The 19,579-nt window shown below is 35.2% G+C and overlaps 3 protein-coding genes across 4 annotated transcripts; 2 read left to right on the top strand and 1 right to left on the bottom strand.

Annotated features, from left to right (window-relative positions):
- The first annotated feature begins 511 nt into the window (after positions 1 to 511).
- On the top strand, positions 512 to 4,798 carry LOC100245080 (KH domain-containing protein At3g08620). The gene is made up of 7 exons (XM_002264272.4): positions 512 to 814; positions 906 to 994; positions 1,726 to 1,877; positions 3,354 to 3,470; positions 3,619 to 3,735; positions 3,907 to 4,050; positions 4,363 to 4,798. The coding sequence occupies exons 1-7, from the start codon at positions 735 to 737 to the stop codon at positions 4,507 to 4,509; spliced, it is 846 nt and encodes a 281-aa protein (XP_002264308.1). The 5' UTR covers positions 512 to 734; the 3' UTR covers positions 4,510 to 4,798.
- Positions 4,799 to 10,953: 6,155 nt separating this feature from the next.
- On the top strand, positions 10,954 to 14,954 carry LOC100250145 (putative B3 domain-containing protein At5g58280). Of its 2 annotated transcripts, none has more exons than XM_019220604.2 (6): positions 10,954 to 11,457; positions 11,541 to 11,636; positions 13,389 to 13,447; positions 13,524 to 13,683; positions 13,808 to 14,014; positions 14,289 to 14,376. In XM_019220604.2, the coding sequence occupies exons 1-6, from the start codon at positions 11,323 to 11,325 to the stop codon at positions 14,298 to 14,300; spliced, it is 669 nt and encodes a 222-aa protein (XP_019076149.1). In that variant the 5' UTR covers positions 10,954 to 11,322; the 3' UTR covers positions 14,301 to 14,376. The 2 variants fall into 2 exon arrangements, with proteins under 2 accessions (XP_019076149.1, XP_059593527.1); XM_059737544.1 differs by lacking the exon at positions 14,289 to 14,376 and adding an exon at positions 14,390 to 14,954 and having other exon boundaries at positions 10,958 to 11,457.
- Positions 14,955 to 15,668: 714 nt separating this feature from the next.
- LOC100262228 (large ribosomal subunit protein uL16) lies at positions 15,669 to 19,572 on the bottom strand. The gene is made up of 4 exons (XM_002264573.5): positions 19,463 to 19,572; positions 17,947 to 18,448; positions 16,151 to 16,232; positions 15,669 to 16,034 (listed from the first exon to the last, which is right to left on the bottom strand). The coding sequence occupies exons 1-4, from the start codon at positions 19,470 to 19,472 to the stop codon at positions 15,966 to 15,968; spliced, it is 663 nt and encodes a 220-aa protein (XP_002264609.1). The 5' UTR covers positions 19,473 to 19,572; the 3' UTR covers positions 15,669 to 15,965.
- Between the last annotated feature and the right edge of the window lie 7 nt (positions 19,573 to 19,579).

The following is a 19,579-nucleotide window of genomic DNA, read 5'->3' as shown; positions in this document are numbered from 1 at the left end:
GACGCGGCTCGGTCTCACCCTTTTGTTTCCCGTGACAATTTTTGTAGCCTTAGACCAGCTAACGACTAAACTTGTACTAGAAACTAGTCATTAACCTCCATTCATCAGATCTAGTGATTTGAAAAGCATTACGAGTTGGCTTAAAGCCCCAGGATTGTCCTACTACAAGATGAATTGGGTTAAAGCTTTGAAGGTGGGGTAACCGAAAGTATATGCATGATGGGGGGAGATGAGAAGTGTGTGAGATGGATAGAGACCAGATACTTTTCAAGATCCCGGTTGAACTACGTAGTCGTGTCTCAGCGTTGTGAAATGGTAGCGTGTAGCAACGCAGTTGAATGGGAACTTGCTGTCAGAGTCAGATGTCTACTCTACAATCTTACAGCAAAAGCACCTTCTCTCTCTCCCCTGTAAAAACACAAAAAAACAAAGCAGGGTAAAAGAAAAATGCAGAGTCCCATTAAAACCCCACACCTATTTAAACCCAACCCTCCCTTGCTGAACTAAAAAATGCCACTCATTATTTGATTTGTACCTTTTTCCCTTTTCTTTTTTCTTTTTTTCCATTTTCCTCAGTATTTATTTTTCTCCTTTCAGGGGTTCACTCAGCAAACCTTTCCACCTTCTACCTCACGGATTTCTCTCTCTTCCCTCTCTGCAACCTAAGTTTCAAGTTTCAAGTTTCAACCCCTTTTTTTCTGTTTTTCTTTTTGCATATTCTTGGTGTGGAAGTCATGTCAGGTTTATACACTCAGAATTTCTCGTCTGCCAGAGCTCTTTCTCCTCACATAAGAACAGCCCCAGATGTTGAGAGGTGTGTGTTGCTTTGTTGAAGCTGTTTCATAATCATTGTTTTTTCCTTCTTTTGCTTTATTAATTTCTGGGTGTTGTGTAATTTCTTGCAGTCAGTATTTGACTGAGCTGTTAGCAGAGTACCAGAAGCTAGTACCCTTCATGCAAGTTCTTCCCGTATGCAGCCGACTTTTGAATCAAGGTTCCGTCTCCACTATGAATTCCGGATCTGGGTTTTCTGCGTTTTCATAGGATTTATTGTTTTTGCCCGCCTGTTTTCATACTATTCTAACCCAGTTCTTGTCTTGCTTTAACATTTCCCCCATTTTTTCTATTTATTTCACTGTTATGGGTATGACTGCTAATTGGGTCTTAACAGGGTCTTCTCTCACCTTTCATATTGAATTTGAAGACTTCAATTTTTTTTCAATTTGCATTAGGGTGACTATTGTGGGTTAGAATTTGATCTGCTACCTGTGCAGCGGCACTGTTTTTCGAACTTCGGCTACAGATTCCTTGTTGGGTACCTGTATAACGTTTGACAAAAGTCTTTATTTGTATTTCTCTGAGCAAGAATTGAATTTATCCTTGGATGTTTGCCAGGACAGTCTGGCTGAACCAATTGTCTGTATATGGGATCAAAATCGGGTAATTATTAGACAGCAAGATGAATGCCTTGGTCCCTTGGATGGCTTCAATGCTTTTACCGAGCTGTCTTGATTCATATTGATTCTTACTTTCCATGGCAGTTCTTCTTTGATAGCCAACTAGGATGAAAGACTTTTTGCATTACCTTCTCACACCTTGTTATAGCTGTGAATTTCTTTTGAAAGATATTTTACATGTTCTGGACCTCAGGTTTTGTTATCAAATAGTTCACTACTATTCGGAAGAAAAATGGTTTACTAGGTTACTACACTTTAATGTTCACAGAGATATTACGGGTTTCCAGTATGATCCCAAAGCAAGGGTTTGGCGACTTCGACAGACTGCAGCGCGGAAGCCCTAGTCCCCTGGGTTCTTCCGAAATGATGCCAAATATTAGAGGAACAAGTTTAGGTGGCTGGAATGGCCTGCCACATGAGGTAAGCGCTCAAATATTTGTTTCAACATAGCACCCCTGGTTTGCCTCTCTATGCCTTCTATTTTCTTCTACAGTTCTACTCCACAATTTAATATGCATTATTCTCCTTTTTATCATTTGCTGCTAAATTTAATAAAATGAGTGTAATATTACATAAGTTACTTGCATGGGATTCCCCATTAACTTGCCATTTCTTGAATAAAAAAGAAAGCACATTAATGGAAACGACAATTTGAACATACTAGATGAAAACTAGCTTCAATTTCTGGTGCTTCAAGGATCCACAACATCATAGCTTGGAGTTAAGTTCATATGATCACCTATTTTGTCATGTTCATGTCGTGCTATGCTCGTATCCATATATTAAATTTAGATTTAGTTGCCATCATGACCAATAGAGAAATGGTAGCATATTGCTCATTCAAGATTCAGTATGAGAGACCAAGATGGTCTTCGTTTAAGAATATTTCTTAGCAGTGATGGATATATTTATTATATCTAAGGTTGATGGTTATGAAATACATATTTTGTGTTTTCTTGAAAAGAAGCTTTAAATATCATATCCAAAAATCATAAGAGCTATCATAGGCTGTGTTGTAACTTCAGTGCCAATGTTTGGTAGCTGTAAAGGTTGGTATATGGACAATTGTTAAGATATTTTTTTTCCCTTCTACCTGGTGAACGACAAAATGACTCAATTTTAGGGATGCTGCCATATGCAGAAGTTGAGCCTGAATGAGCATGAATCTCTTGGGAAATGAAGATGATATGCACTTTACCCCTTGAACTGTATTGGTTAATGGCAAGCCTTTTGTCTTGGGGGTTTCTATGGATCAAGCCCCAAACAAGTGTGGCATAATTGGTGTCCCCAAAATATAGACCCATTTTGAATGTTAAATCAACGATCCATTTTCTGTTAAGAGGAATAACTGGCTCATCTATACAGTTTCATTAGTCAAAGTATTCTGAATGGATACAAATTTAAACCTCAAGGCAACCTGAACATTAAGGACCTCACACCCTGATCATGCTAATCTGGGTTGATTAGCCATTGACATCCCTAGCTCTGTCAGTTTTTAAGTGTATCCGATCGCTTCTGTGCAGGGAAGAAAGGTGCTTGCATGGATGTCAGGCAACCTAAATAATCACATCCATATTTCAGAGGGTGAACTTGCTGCACTAAAAAAGTGTTTGAAATTTTTGATTGGCATCTATTGTCCACTCCCCATGCAGTTGACTAGTCGCTGTAATATTTTGAACCCTAGCTGGTTCGATAAGAATTTTGCTACCATTATGCCTCTATTTCCTTCTATCCTACTGTATGCTCTTCTGAGCAACCTGAGTAAGAAATTGTTTTATCTCGTGTATTAAAAATCCTTTTGTTGATTTTTTATTTCCTCTTAATTATTGTTTAACTATCAACTAACAATCCTGATTCCTGTTATGATAATAAGACCTTAGTTGCATTCTGTAACAGAGACTAGGTGGACCACAGGGGATGACAATGGACTGGCAGGCACCACCAGGAAGCCCAAGTTCCTATATTGTGAAGAAGATATTGCGTTTGGAGATTCCTGTAGATAGCTATCCCAATGTAGGATATGTACTACTCACCACTCTTTTCTTTGAAGATATTTTGTTTCATTTTAATGTGATGTTTTTAAATAAAATATGATCATTCTGAAGTTCTTTATATAGAGGCTAACATATTTTGGTTGGATGCATTTCTTGTGGATATTTAGTTCAATTTTGTTGGACGGCTCCTGGGCCCTAGAGGCAATTCATTAAAGAGAGTGGAAGCTTCCACAGGTTGCCGTGTATATATCAGAGGAAAAGGCTCAATTAAGGATCCTGACAAGGTAATTCTTTTCTCAAGCCTTAACACTTTTGGTGTTATACTGATTTCTAATTCTTCTAAAATCCCATCAACTAGGTCAAACTTGAACTCTGAACTTGATTGCAGAGTTGTTTTTTCTTTATATCTATCTGTTTTTTCATACATTTTTGTTTATTGCCCTTTTACTCTCAAGGAGGAGGAGTTAAGGGGAAGACCAGGTTATGAGCACTTGAACGACCCATTATACATTTTGATTGAGGCAGAATTACCTGTCAGTATTGTTGATGTACAGTTGAGACGGGCACAGGAAATTATTGAAGAATTGCTCAAACCTGTGGTATTTACTTTTCACTTGATCTTTTCTTCCAAATGTTCATTGGCTATTTAGATACTCCCCTAAATTTTTTCTTTCTTTTCACCACTCTTTTGCTGTGATCAACTATCAACTGCAGGGACATGAGGTGACAGAGAAGTTCTTTTTGACTCTGTGAATCCTCATGGCAGGATCTTCATTCCTTTCTATCTTTCTCTTTTTCTTTTCTTCTTTTTTTTTTTTTCTTTTTTTGCCATCATGTGGAGAAATGCAGATTCTCAGAATTGTGTGCATGGAGGATAATAATACTCATTTCCCACATCTTCCAATCTGCAGGATGAGTCACATGATTTCTATAAGAGGCAACAGCTACGAGAACTAGCTTTGCTAAATTCCAACTTCAGAGAAGAGAGCCCTCAACCCAGAGGCAGTGCCTCTCCTTTCAGTTCCAGTGGAATGAAGCGTGCCAAAACTGGTCGGTAGGGATTCATTTGATTCATTCTCCTTGATGGTTCCTCAACAACTCCCATATTGGATATTGTCGCCAAACTATGCTTCTCAATGTATCTGGATTCTGTATAGCTACAAAGAGAAGCTACAGAACCTGGCTGGTGAGTTTTAACTCAGGTCCTTTTTCGACTAAAGAAAGAAATCATCTCTTATAGCTTTTGTCACTGTACTTGCTTCTTGTTGTAAAAGTAGAACAATCATTGGATTTATTTCTCTAATTAACCTCGACTTGTTAATTTGATAAGTGTGGAAATTTTATTAATTGTGTATTATCTGGCTTTTGGGGGGATCTTGAGGACTAACTTCACATGGATGTGCTCTTTTTTTTTCTTTCTAAGAATTGTAGAACTTTATCCGCTAAGAGGGCTTGTGCATAGTGCCAGGCTCTTTGTCATTACTGGAGAGGTTTTACCCTTAAATTCATGTTGTGGGAGTACTCACGCATACGACTAGGTTGGCATCAAGATTGCAGCAAGTCCTGTACTCGAATCTGGAATTCCCATCAAGAAAAATGAAAACAAAAACTGGTCTGGTAAAGTAGTGGGAGAGTGATGATTTTGCCCATTTTGTGGGACAAAATGAGTCTGATAAAGTACTTTTGGAGAGAGTGTTAAGAGGCATTGGAATGAGACAATGTTCGAAGGTGGGGCAAGGGAAAGGCAACCTCAGAAAAGAGTGGGTGAGGGAAAAGAGATGATAACTGATAAGCAAACCTCTTTGTGACAGTGCAGTTAAAGATTGTCCGAGCAAAGGCCTTCCTGATTTCCAACTTTCGTCCACGGGGGACCCCATATGGCATTATGGCGGAGTTGACAGGTTCCACAGCTCCATCCTCACACCTCGCACCTACCCTCCCTTCCTGCATCCATATTGGCTGCTTTAAAAAAGAACCTTCTACGTGTATAATGTTAAAAACTTCTTCCTCCACATGATTGCGGGGTCCAATAAACAGCATCACTCGGGTATGGGATCAACTCAACTATGGTATCATTTATAATTATGTGTTCCTTCCCGTTTGTTCTAGTCCAATAAACTCCCATAATTTCAAAATATATTTACACAGTTCAGATGTTAAGATGAGCCTGTTTCCTTTACATATCTACTCTTATCAAAATCAAATTCTCACATGGCATTGGACCATTAGCATCGGATCATCCTGGCTTATGAGAGTCTCTTACTTACTCTATTCTATTTCTATGGCTGCATGTGATATCATTAATTTGTTGGAATAGCCTTTCTTGCTTTTCTTTTGACCTTTTTCTCTCCTCTAGAAACGAGGATTAAACCCCTCCAAAGTCCTAAATCAAAAAGGAAGAAAAAGGAGAAACGTGAATGTCCTTTGATGAAATGAAAGGGCACTCACCCTCTGGCCTTCCCTCTCATCTCAAGTCTCAACCTCATGTACCCACTTTTTCCTTCTAATTTTTATTTCTCGGCCAAGGAGGAGAGGTTTGTTTCCACTTGGATGGTGGAAATTGAACTCCTATTCTATTTTCTCACCTCATCTCATAAAATACTTTGAAACACTGTGTGAACACAGCCAGCTTTTCAAACGGAGGCCGTATAGGTCAAAGTTTATTATATTTATTTTTCAAAATAAATACCATCAACCCCTTCGGAAGTAAGTGATTTTAATGTTCAGAAAGATTCTAAATATATATAATTATTTAAATTTTGATATAAATATAGAAAAGATAAAATTAAAAGGGATATTAAAGGAAAGTTCAACACAATCTAACCCGAATTTTATACATAGAAATCTGCACTACTTATCTAATTTGAGTCCTATTCCCATAAACCCAAACTTAACTCACCTAAACTTGAAAAAATAAAAGTGAGTTGAGCTTGGATTCAGCATGTTGGATTAAGGTCAGATTGGCTCGGGGATCGGGTTGAGTACAAACCAACCCAACCCAACCCAACTGTTAATGTTGGAGCCTAGAAAAGCTTCACTAGGGGAGGGGATCCGACCCAATTACAATCGGGGAATTCAATTCAGATAGGCAAGGGATTTTTTATAAGAGTAAATAATTTTAAATCTATCCTAGTTTTTGTCCAGTAAAAAAAGAACGTTATTTTCTTTTAAAATCGTTTTTACCAAATAGGAAATAAAACGTTATTCCCTTTTAAATTTATATACCAAAGAAATAGTCTCTTGAAGATATGATTTCTAAATTTTTTTTTTTAAATTACACACTAAAATTGTCTCTTAAGAGATGATTTCTTAAAAAAAAAATAAAAAATGGAGAAATTGTCTCTTCAAGAAACTATTTTCTCCTTAAAAAAAAAAATTGTTTTGGAATTTCTATTTTTTCATTCCCTATAATTTTTTTAATTAATGATATATTTTTTAATAATATAATTATTATGAATATATATTATAAAATTAATTAATTTTATTTACTAAATTTAATATATATATATATATATATATATATAATTATTGATATATTTATCAAAATATAAATTATGTTTAATATTTAGATATTGATTTAAAAAATATTTTCTTCTTAATCTTCATTTTTTTTCTTTAAATTAATTCAATTAATTATAAATAATAAAATAATTTAATTTGATATTGTTTTTTATTTATATTTATCTAATATATTTTTTATTTCTTTTGCTTTGTAATTTTACCGAAATTTCGGTAGACCGATAATCGGTGACGAATATCGTGTCGGACCCGACTGATAAGCGATATTTTTCCGAAATTTTCCGACATTTCAATCCTTTACAGTAGTTTAGGAATTAATTTTTTAAGATTGTCGTACTCTTATAAAAAATCGTAGGGCAAGTATATATCTAAAAGAGAGTCAATATTGAAAGGCGAAAATTCGAAATCAGTTGGGAAAGGGCGAGAGACATCGAAGAGAAGAAGAAGAAAATGGGGAAGACGCCGGTGAGGATGAAGGCGGTAGTGTACTCGCTATCACCGTTTCAGCAGCAGATCATGCCTGGTTTGTGGAAGGATCTAACCACCAAAATTCACCACAAGGTCACCGACAACTGGATCAGCGCCACTCTCCTCCTCGCTCCTCTCGTCGGCACCTACACGTAATTTTCCCTTCCTCTTTCTTCTATTTCCTTATCTTTCATTCTTTACTCAAATTGATCTCCGTGCTTGCATTTCCATCCGTTTCATTTTCATTTTCGTTTTATTTATTTATTTTTTTGCCTTGGGGTTTGTTGATTTGTTAGGATGTTTGAACAATCTTATCCGATCATCTGATCGTCACGTTCATTAATGAGATCTAACTCTAGTTTTGAGAGATTCTGATGTCGTTCACGTTTTTTTACATTGGTTGGGTTTGAGGCGTTGGTTTTATGGATATCCGATTCCGATATCAAACTAATAATAGATAAAATCTGAAATAAAAAATCATGTACAGGGCAATGAGATAATTGTGTCAAATCCGTTTTTAATTGATGATGGAACCCGAAGGGCTGGATCAAGATGCAAAGGCCTTATTTTTAGGTTAGATACTTGGAACAATTTAAGCATATGGGCATATGAGCTGACTTCTATTTTGTGTACTTTGGGAAAGCCCTTTTGATTTCTTTACCGATTTCCTGGTGAATGGTATATGAGATGTTCCTACCATTTCCATTTGATGTTTTCTGTTGCATCTATCCTATAATCTACTTGACGTAGGGCGAGTTTGAAGCATTAGTTCCCATTTGAGTGGCTTTCCTCCTTTATGCCCCTATCTACAATGCATGGTTCCTGGTTGTATGTTCCCTGTCAATGAGTGTCTCATGGTAATGAAATTTTGTTTTCCTCCATAGAGATATATAGCAATTTCAAAGAATCTTTTACAAGTGGCTTCTTTTTGCACTTGCTACCATCATGTGTAAGAAAACAGGAAAAAGAAAAAAGAGAGGTATCCTGTTGGAGATAGGCACGCATATCATTGGTTCCCAAAACTGAAAAATGCATTTATATTTCAAAAGTTGATTTAGCTGCCATAGTAAACCCTAACCTGAATCCTGAGGCCTAACTGTGTACCATCTTAAGTAAGATGGCTTCTCCAAGTAATTAAATGGGTAGACTTATGTCTTGGTGAAGAACATCATCAGAGCAGATGATTAGTATGTTTTCCCCGTCTTAAGAGCCTCCAATCTCTAGAGAACTCTTATCCCTTCCCTGGTCAAAATTTCTCTTGAAGAGATAGATCACTTTATGATTACTGATATCCTTTGTCCACTCTTTGGTAGTCTTAAAAAGTTATTATTTTGTGCAATTTCTTGAAGAGAAAGAATAAGATTTTTTTTTTTTTTTGTATGTAATATTATATATAATTATTTGATGGAATCATGTGGAGAATACACTAGCCCAGAGGATTTTCTGTTTTGCACCCTCTCAATAATGCAAGATGAAGTGAGATGTTTCTTCTTCACTCATAGTTATGAACAATTTAAACATCATATTGAAGTTTCAATTATACTCCAGTTTTATTCTTCTTCTAATGTTGTGAACGTTTCACTGTTACATGAGATATGGTGTGTTCAAATGGTGTAAAAGTTGAATACAAATCATATAACTTCGTAGTGTAGCTAGATATCCTTAAGTGTATTTCATTTGTTGATAAAAGTCTTTCTAGTGCTGGCATGCAACTGTATCTATATACAGCTTGTGTATGCATGCCTCATTAGTCATTAGGTGCAGAATAGCAGGTTTTTACTTATGTAATTAGCAGCGTTGGTCTGCTGCTCAGCCTTAATTCTGATGATGCTTTGCATGTATTATACTAATGTATAGTTGGCTTGTATTTGATGGGTTTGATGTTTCAACTTTTGAGCGTAAGTGCTCCCTCTGAAATTTGAACTGTTGGACAAATAACATATTGATTGATGAATCTTTTTTTTTTCCTACCTAAGCTGCATAAATTAAGTTTTTGCCCAGAGATCCTTTTAGATGCAAAAATGGTTTGAACTTCATATGATTGCAAGCACATAATAACTAAAAAATGGCTCTCTGGTACGACAGCCAAAAGTGTTTGATTCTAACCACAATTCCCCTACTTGTGTCTACATCTTGGAATGCATGCAGATATGTTCAGAACTTTAAGGAGAAGGAGAAGTTGGAGCATAGGTACTGAATATGCCTGACAGCAAGTCAAGCGTCTTCTAATCCTTTGAAAGGCTTTTTGTATTTCTCTCGTTTTGCCAGCAAATAAGCTGAATGTTATGGTTAGCAACTGCATTTGCAGTTGGGGAAACCTCGCTCAACCTTTTTTGTTCATTACCAGATACAAGTTAGTGTGATTTGTAAGCCATGCTTAATTTTTACTTTTCCTAATTTCATGGTATTAGTTATTCTTAATCTGTTTTGTTACTTCTCCTGTGTCTTTATTTGTTGAATATTCCTTTCATGGATGTCCTGCAGGCACCAGGCATGTAGATAAAGAATGCCTGGTAGCTAGTTTGTTGAGCGAGTACCTGCCCTTGTTTGTTATACTACTTATACCATGTCTCCTCTGGTAAAGGGCCTGGTTTCTAGTTCATTGCTTCGGGTACTTCGTAAACAATGTGGCTTCTAGTTGTTGGTCACCTATAGATGGGTCTGGATAAAAATTGAAATTTTAGAGCCGTTTGGGAAGAGAAAAGAGGAACAAATCCGTGGATAACTTCAACATTTAGCCTTTCTTTGATTATTTTTTCTAAAATATTACTGCAAATCTTTTTGAATGAAAAGAAACAAAAGTGTTGTTGTTTTATTTTTCTCTTTTTGAAATAATTTGAGATGAGAAGACACCTCCCTATAATCGTCAGATACTTGATATATTATGCTTGCATGAATGAGCTCCAGTTCTTGAATTGAAATATTACTAAACATGATATTGAAATATTTTTTTTTAGTTTATATTCAAATGTTAACGCTTTGAAAACCATTTTTAATGAAAAAGCTAATAATAAAAGTGTGGTAAGGAGGTTTGGCTAGGAAGTGAGGTCACTTTTGGTAACAGTTTCCTAAGTACTCTTCGGTAATCGGCTTTTAAAAACGGTTATCTGTTACCAGACCAAGTAGGCTTGGTAAGCAGGAATCAAAAATAGGTTTTTTTTGTCCTTAATTGAAAGTGTTTTTGGAAATATTTTTTTCTTGTTTTTTAAGAGTTATTTTAAAAATAAATTATATAAATATAAAAAATGATTAAAAATAAAATGCTACAAATATGCATTAATTTTAGACTTTTGTTGTATAAAATATGATATAATAATTTTCAAAATTTGTTTTGTAAAAATATTTTTAAAAACATTTTCCAAACAAAGCTTAATGCCTTATTTGGTAATGGTTTTTTGTTTTACATAAAAACATTTGATAAATAGAAAAAAAAAAGTATTTTTAGATAATATATTTTAATTATTTTTTACTATTTTTATTAATATATATATATTTAAAAATATAAAAAATAATTTAAGATTTAAACTATTTAAAAAGACTTATTTTCGCAAAATCAGATAAGGTACTTATTTCCCTGAAAATATGGCTAGAAGGACGGATACCGGGCACGTCGAGACTTAACTCGGGGGTTTCACACGTGCGAAATTTCAAAAATATAAAAAAGTGCGCCTCAGCTTATATAAACTAATAAACTAGGTATGTTATACAGTGAGGTGCGAGTTTCTCGAATATCGAGGAGAGGATGCTCATGACAGTATAGAGAGGAAAGAAGAGACATCGATAAGAAATGAGCGAGGAATTTTTTTTCTTGGCTTTACTGTGATTCGACTTACATTCCTCACTCGCTGTGTTTTCAGGTTGTTTGTTTTGATCTTTCACTTTGAATGGCGGCCGCCAGCTCTTATGAAGAGGCTCGCAAGCAGCACCTTGAAGAAAATAAAAAACGGCTTGAAGATTTGGGGATTTTGAAAATTTCACAGAGTTTATCACTTCTCACCAATTCTAACAGCAAGTCTCAGGTCAATCTTCACTGCTTTTCTGATCTGTTTCCCATTCATTAATGCGTTTGATTCTTTTATTTAATGTTTTTATGGTGATACAGAAGCGTCCCCCAAAGCCTAAGCCGGAGAGCGTTTACATGTTGGAGCCAAGACGCTCTTCACGGGTCCGCAACTCTGTTGCTTCATATTGCGACGAAGTAAGTATTTATGTCTTTCATTTGTTAGCTACCGAAGACTTAAGGATGTGAAATAGGAACACTAGAAGGAGAGAACTTAGAGAGGGGGGAATAAGAATAAATGCTTAATGCTAACAAGCTTTAAGACGAGAAAAATATCTAAAAGTCCGGTAGGTTATTTTTCCTGCAAATTTCTTTTGGGTATGTTTGGTTCTTAGGAATATATATATATATATATATATATATAAATTATACTTTGTTTGGTTATAGGAAAGTAGCAAGGAAAAGAAAATTGTGCTGTTTTATATATATATATATTTAATTCTCTTTTAGGTGAATGAATAAGAATTTATTTTATTATTATTTTTATTTTTTATAATTGCCACCCCTCCTTCCTTCTTACCCTTATACTTTCCCCCCTTTTTTTTTTCACTCAAACTTTTTGGAACCAAAATATTGTCTTTAATTTCAATTGTACATACCAAAATCAAAGTGTCCTGCAATTCCCTATTTCATGTTGTTCATTATTCTTTTTTTAAAAGCCTTTTCCTCTCATGATTATGAATTTTGCTAGTTTATTATTCTTTAATCCATTGGAATATTAATGGTAGGGATTGGGAGAAAGGTCAAGTTTTGGAAGGACTTGTGGTGTGAGGACCAAACGTTGAAAGAAGCTTTTCCTAATTTATTCGTATTGGTAATTAATAAGGATGAGTGGGTGTTAGATGCTTGGGAGGAGGGCAGGGAGTTAGGTAGTTGGAATCCTCTCTTTTCAAGACATTTTAATGATTGGGAGATGGATAAGGTGGATAAAGTTCTAGAAATTGCAACCTTTGGTCGTGAGAAGAGATGTGGAGGATGTTTTGAGTTGGAAAGAAAATAGGAATGGCATTTTTTCTGTTAGATCCCTCTACTGCTCCTTCATGAGGGCCTCTAGTGATCCTTTTCCTTGGGGTATTATTTGGAGGTCTTGGGCTCCAATGAGGGTGAGTTTTTTTTGCTTGGGAAACATCTTGGAACAAAATTTTGACCATCAATCGGCTCAAAAGGAGGGGATGGAACATGCCGAATAGGTGCTACTTGTGCAAAAAGAGAGAGGAAACTAGTGACCATCTAATCTTGTTTTGTAAGAAGGCTACAATGTTATAGAGTTTGATATTCTCTCTTTTTGGCTGTAGTGAGTCTTACACTCCTTGATTAAAAGGAATTTGCTTGGTTGGCATGGAGGGCTGCCCCTCTATGCTTAATGTGGACTTTATGGAAGGAAAAAAATGAAAGAGCGTTCAATGATATTGAACGGTCTAACCAAGTTATAAAACATTCTTTTTTGTATACACTTGTAAATTGGGGTAGGGTGTATCTAGAGGATTATTCTGTCTATGATTTTATAGAGTGGTTGTTTGTCTAGTTGGGGGAAAGGAGTTTTGTCTTTCTTTTTGGGTGATGTTTGTATATTACTGTTTTCACCGCTTCTGGGCGTTTCTAATACAAGCTCTTATTGACCTATCAAAAAAGAAAAAAGAAAAAAAAAAAGAATATTAATGGTAGGAAATAACCCCCCTTCAAACAATCAGAGTGATTGAAGTTTTTCTGTTTGGAATCATATTAGTTGGGTCTAATTCCAATTACCTTGGTTGGATTATTTGTGCCTGCATGTTCACAAGATGGTGATCGGTTGGACCTTTTATTAATTAATGACTCCTTTTTTCCTCCTTTCTTTAATCACCAATCCTTTTTTTTTTTTCCTTTTTTCTTTTTTTTTTGTCATTACAGGTTGACATAAGCCTTCGACCTTTGCGAAAAAGGTCAAAGTTAAATTCATCATGGGCAAGGTGGATTTTTCTTTCAAAATTAGCAATTTATTAAATTTCCATTCTAATGTTGAGCACTAAGATATGGGATTTTTAGCTATCTTGCAAGGCCATTGAATGAAGTTATAACTGCTTCTTATGAAGAAAGGGTTCATGCTATCAAGGCTGCAGAGGAGATCCAAAGCAATCTACAGTCTGGAAATCCATCTTTTGTCAAATCAATGGTTCGATCTCATGTTTATAGCTGTTTTTGGCTGGTAAGTAACAATTAATTAAAATACGGTTTATCTCAACCTAGTGAAGCTTCATTCAATATATCCAATTCATATCCAAATGCCTTGTGAATTTACTAATTTATTATTCATTGTTTCATGATTACAGGGGCTTCCTTCCAAGTTTTGCGAGGACCATCTACCAAAAACGTTATTGGACATGGTATTAGAAGATGAGAATGGTACAGAATATGGGGCCGTCTATATAGGCAAGAGGACTGGGCTTAGTGGTGGTTGGAGAGGATTTGCACTAGATCATAAACTGGATGATGGTGATGCTTTAGTATTTGAATTGATTGAGCCAGCAAGATTCAAGGTATACCTAAATTTTAACTATGTAGTTTATGGAGGCTTCCATACTTGTTTATTATTATTATTATTATTAGTATGTTGTTATATTCAATCTGGGATTACTTCCATTATCATTGTAATCATACCTGATCATAGTTTAACATGTTATTGATTTATTTTCCACAATTCTTGCTGCTTTGCATCTACTTTGCCTATGTTTCCAAATGTATGCTTATATCAACCTTCAATAATTGTATCTCTATTTTATGTCCCTTATATTGCATTTAGGTATTTTCCAGGATTCCAATTAATGTCTCCATCTAGAATCATCAGATGTAAGTCTTATATCATGTATATAGCTTAAAAGGGAATATATATATATATTGTGGCACTTGTGCAGGTTTATATAGTGAGAGCATCAGAAGTTTCAAGTAAAAAAAATGATGCGGATGTAGATGAAGTACATAGTGCTGCTAAAAGGAGATCAAAGCGAGCTACAAGGTTAAATAAATGCAATGAATCTGAACCAAAACAGGATCGAAAATCAACCCAAAAAGTAATTGAAAGTAGTGAGTCAACGGTCCATCAGGGGGGTGGAGTGAAAAATGAAGACGAGTTAGAGGATGTAAATGCGACCGAAGGGCCTAGAAAGAGAATCACCCGTTCAAAGCGTCTGACTAAGAAATTATCTTGAGAAAGTTACATTTTGAAGGTGGTAAGATTTATTTGGTGGTTTAGGCTTAAAAGAGTTCTACTGCATATATGAAGCAACAAGTGTTTTTTCTCTCTTTTTAATTAGTTTGACAGACTTGCTAAGTGCTGCAGATCTGATTAAGGATCGACCTCTGACTGATCGATTGATTTTGTGATCAATGGACAACCGAGTTAAGTGTTGTACCATCTCGATTTTTAGACATGCTATGGGCAGGTTAAAAATGGAATTGGAACAAAAATTAACTTCTATACTTGTTATTCAATCGTATATTAAAAGGATCATTATACCTACATGACTATCCATTTGATCAACCTACCTAATGGAAGGTAATGATCCTATCACGTACTTTAATGCAGTTAAATTGATTTTTCATTTTTCCGTTCCTTTTGCTTTTGCTTCGGAGAGAAGCCCATTAAATGAAAATTGCGATCAGGTGAACCATAATGAAGTTAGTAGCGTCCTCTCATTTTAATCATTATAAAGCTGCAGGGCTCGCATCCTATTTTTAATAATTTCATCAGCGAACTAATGCTTAACGTGGTACAACATTTTTAACATCTTTATTAATTATGTCTATGCACTACCATTATTATCATTAATACAATAACCGAGGATAAAATAATATTCCTAGAGAATATAAGAGACATGATGATGCAACATGGGTGATGTTACTAATTTGAAATCGACTTCGGTGACACCGAGCTACTCGCTTAACTATATGACGAATTTTCAGGACAAGCTGAATTCTGACAATTATTTAATTACTAGCAACTAAATGTAACCCTTAAGCGGCCAGATTTTGCATGTTACCAAACTGACGGATGATTATTTTATGTTAATCAAACTATTGCAAGCAACCGTACATGAAATATTCAGAAGACAACTAAAAACACATCTACTGCTTTCTCATATGCTGAATAAGGACAAATCCTGCCATCATCAAATATAGCAGCTGTTGCACGTATTAAAAATCAGAACAAAATATGTTATAAAAGATAAAATCCATTGCGATTTGTTAAGGCAAAATCACCTCAGCTGGAAGCCCAACACACAAATCGACAAATATGTTCTAAATTTCAAAAGCACAAAATAAATCAACTCAACATCACAAAATAATAATCCCAAAAGATCTTTAGTGAAAATCCCAAATGTTGCACTAGTAAAGAAAGGAAGCTAGGTACTAGGTTCTTCATAAATGCTCAAGTGCTAAGGAAGTAGACCAAAATGTTTAACACATAATTCTGGTATTTTCAAGCAAGGCCTAGGTGCATGCATTTATAAATGCTTTTCCAGGCTGACGATTTGCTAGAGGTCCATGGCATCCGAGAAGCTGCAAGATTCAAATAAGAAGCGCCATAAGTTTATCACAAACCAAACACACCACCTGCCTGATGTAAAGAAAGAAAAGCTGAGAACTATATTTGGCTAAATATTGCAGAGGCAAACCTTGGCATTGACACCATCAGGGAGAATCCGGTTCTCAGACTTCCACTTGATGTAATCAGTTCTGTTGAACTTTGTGAAACCCCTGATAACATGTCACAGACAGTAAGATAAGTCACTTCAATTCATCCAACAACCAAAAAGAAAAAACCCAAAAAAAAAAAAATGCAGGTTCACAAGGCAAATGCTCATTGGCTCAATTATTTAATGAGCAAAAAAAGAGTTGGTGACCCTGAGCTGCAGCAACAGCTACAACTAGGCAAAAGTGCGTCCAAGGTTCAACCATACACTAAGCGAAGAACATTTGATGAAGATTTAACATTATTCAGAGCAAACCAATCAAACTCCTAACCTTAAGGGGGGTTTGCTTTTCTAACTTCATGCTGAATGCAATTTACTTTCAGACTTAAGTTGTTTATTTTTATTTATTTATTGAACTTTTAACTTGTTTACCAATATTCTTAACTGAATAGAAAAAACTAAAATATGTGACTTTTTTCCTAAACTAAAAAGTTAGCTGATTCACACTTCTAACCCCCGACCTCACACGGAACTCTCATTGTGATAAAACAAACAACTTAAGATTTAGACTATTAATTTGTATTTAGAGGTAAATTTAAGTTAAAAGAAAGAAAAAAAGAAGTACCACCTTATAGTAAAAACTCTGAACTTGACACAGAACTGTTTCAATTTCTACCCACCAACAGAAAAAAAATTCCAAAACATTATGAATTAGTTAGGTGAGTAGATGCAACTCTCACAAGGCTGAGGGACATCCAGGATTCAATCACTCATTAAACAAAAAGACTAAGAGGGTGTTTGTTTTTTTAACTTTATACTAAAAGCAATTTGCTTTCAGACTTTAGGTTGTTTGTTTTTCTACTTTTTTTTTTTTTTTTGATAAGTAATTTCTACTTTTTTTTACTTATTATAAACTTTTTGCTGAATAGAAAAAACAAAATATTTGGCTTTTTCTAAATGGAAAAAGAAACATGTTGATTTTTCTTTACTTTTTAATACTTAGTAGAAATAAAATATTACAAAAACAAACATCCTAACACTTAATACTATTAAGCATTAAAGTTCTATTTAGAGTAAAGTAAAAAAACAAACACCACCTAAGCAAAGATCTACACTCAAAGTAAACCAATTACACACTTCCACAAATTAACCCAATCCCACCCCCTTTTCCCCGCTCTTTCTCAACATAATAATAAATTGAATAAATTTTACATTTCCACATCAAACATGGAAGGTTTATCAGAGGATGAATAAGCTGGAGTTACAATTTAAAAATCCCAAAAGCACAATGATTCCATGGATTAAATCACTCACTAAAAGGTTGAAATATATATATTTCTAGAGCTACTCTTAGGAGTACAAAAAACACAGTATCCAGGTCTAGGTCTTGGCTTTGATGCACAGGAAATAAGGTGCAAGTTAACTATGTTGACCTTGGGTTTTTGTGCAGGTGATAAAGGGTGAATAAAGGTAGCTATAGAATATAGATATGATGTTTGTAGACAATTTTCTTTAAAAGAGTTTAAACACTTCCTGTTAGATGTTAATGGAAATATGTATTGCAATTTGTGATACTGAACAGTGAACCATTCACCTAATCTGTCCTAGCTTAGACACAAAAGTAAAATACATCGTACATGGTATCAATGTGTATAACTTACTGAACCAAAGGTATATTTACTGATTTTTGGAACAGGCCATGTGATATGTTGGGCAAAAATGATGTCTAAGCTTCTTTAAGCAGTTTATGGAACTTAAATAATAAAAACTGCACATACCACTTCCTGCTGACAATGATCTTTTGACGGCCAGGGAACTTGAATTTTGCACGACGGAGAGCCTCCTGTGCATGATGGCTGTTTCCATCCTTGCATCGAACAGACAAAAGGACCTGTCCAATGCTCACCCTAGCGCATGTCCCTTGAGGCTTACCAAAAGCACCCCTCATTCCAGTTTGAAGCCTATCGGCTCCAGCACAGGAAAGCATCTTGTTGATACGCAAGACATGGAATGGGTGCACCCTGACTCTCAGATGGAAGGCATCTTTCCCAGCATACTTGGTCATGTACTTGTTGCAAGCAATTCTAGCAGCTTCCAAAGCCTCACTTGAAACATTTTCCTTCTCCCAACTAACCAAGTGCACACAAAAAGGGAACTCATCAACTCCCTTTTTCTTCATTCCCACGTCATAAATCCTGATCTTGGGATCAGGAACACCACGGCAATACCGTGACTTTGGGTATGGTTTGTTCTTAATCTGACGATAACACCTTGCAGGCCCTGCAAAAGTTAAAACAGTATTCTCAATACTATGAAAACACATGATCCATCAAACTAATGGTAAATAACCAATTTTCTCTATCAAAAGCTTAGATATAAGCCCCCATGAGAAACCTCAGTCTTATTTTCCATTTTAATATTACTGAACAGCCAGAATTAGCATGATTTGAGGTTCAAAATATAGATTAATTCAAAAAAATTTAATAGAAAAGAGGATCAATAATTGATATTATTTTTTTGGGAATCTGTGAAACAAAATTATTTCAAGAGACACAAAAGAAAAGGAAAAAATTATTAGAGTAAAAAATTATATAGCCAAACATGCTTTTCAAGGCAATAATAGATGCCACAAAATTTGGAGTTCAACTTCCTTTCCTGCTTCAGGTAGGAACATGGAAAAACGAATAATAGATGCAATAAATCTTGACAACCATAGCACAGAAACTCAAAATCTTTTGCAATAATAAATACATTTACTCTAGCTGCATCGGACATTTAAATAAACGACACTATTTCTTCAATAATTGTTCTGTTCTATATCGCATCATCAATTTACAAATCCATTCAAATATCTAAGAAAATTGTATGAACACAGGCATCTACATAAACCAATGAATCGCTCAGAAATGACGAAACACTCCAAATCTAAATATCTCCCCCTGATCCATGTGATAAAAAATAGAATCGAGCAAACCACATCTTCGATAACAACTCAATTCATAGAAAAGGCAATCCCTAAATAAGGTGAATACTATCATTATCGCGAAGAGAGTTGAAAGAAAAAAAAAACAAATACAATAAATCTTCAGAAAATAAAAAATAAATCAAATAACAAAATGAAACCCAAAGAAGCCAAAAATAGCAGTAGAACAAACGAGAAGACGGTAGCATAACGCAAACATCATTCGCAGAATCAAATAATAAAGCGCGTAACCGAGAACTGATGAGACATATGTAGGAAAGAATGAATCGAATGAAATGGAACGGTAGGAGAAAAGGCAGAAGAAGGCTTACTCCTTCCCATCGCTGCCGCTGCTGCTAACGAAACCCTAGAAAAAGAAATGAGGAGAATGGCCAGTGGTGGCTGTGGTTTATATAGTGGTTGCCGAAGCCCTAAAACCGTGTGTTATT

This window comes from Vitis vinifera, chromosome 6 (assembly GCF_030704535.1).
Source record: "Vitis vinifera cultivar Pinot Noir 40024 chromosome 6, ASM3070453v1".
Lineage (NCBI taxonomy): Eukaryota > Viridiplantae > Streptophyta > Magnoliopsida > Vitales > Vitaceae > Vitis > Vitis vinifera.
Note: the sequence above shows the minus strand (reverse complement) of the source record. Positions and strands in the feature narration are given on the sequence as shown.

Coding starts and splice junctions, on each gene's coding strand:
- LOC100262228 (XM_002264573.5), bottom strand. Junction 16,233..17,946: donor ATCATTGTCAGCAGGAAGTG/GTATGTGCAGTT, acceptor ACATGTTATCAG/GGGTTTCACAAAGTTCAACA. Junction 16,035..16,150: donor CTGATGGTGTCAATGCCAAG/GTTTGCCTCTGC, acceptor TGAATCTTGCAG/CTTCTCGGATGCCATGGACC.
- LOC100245080 (XM_002264272.4), top strand. CDS start 735: ATGTCAGGTTTATACACTCAGAATTTCTCGTCTGCCAGAGCTCTTTCT. Junction 815..905: donor ACAGCCCCAGATGTTGAGAG/GTGTGTGTTGCT, acceptor AATTTCTTGCAG/TCAGTATTTGACTGAGCTGT. Junction 3,736..3,906: donor CAATTAAGGATCCTGACAAG/GTAATTCTTTTC, acceptor TTTACTCTCAAG/GAGGAGGAGTTAAGGGGAAG.
- LOC100250145 (XM_059737544.1), top strand. CDS start 11,323: ATGGCGGCCGCCAGCTCTTATGAAGAGGCTCGCAAGCAGCACCTTGAA. Junction 11,637..13,388: donor TTGCTTCATATTGCGACGAA/GTAAGTATTTAT, acceptor TTGTCATTACAG/GTTGACATAAGCCTTCGACC. Junction 13,684..13,807: donor TTTATAGCTGTTTTTGGCTG/GTAAGTAACAAT, acceptor TCATGATTACAG/GGGCTTCCTTCCAAGTTTTG.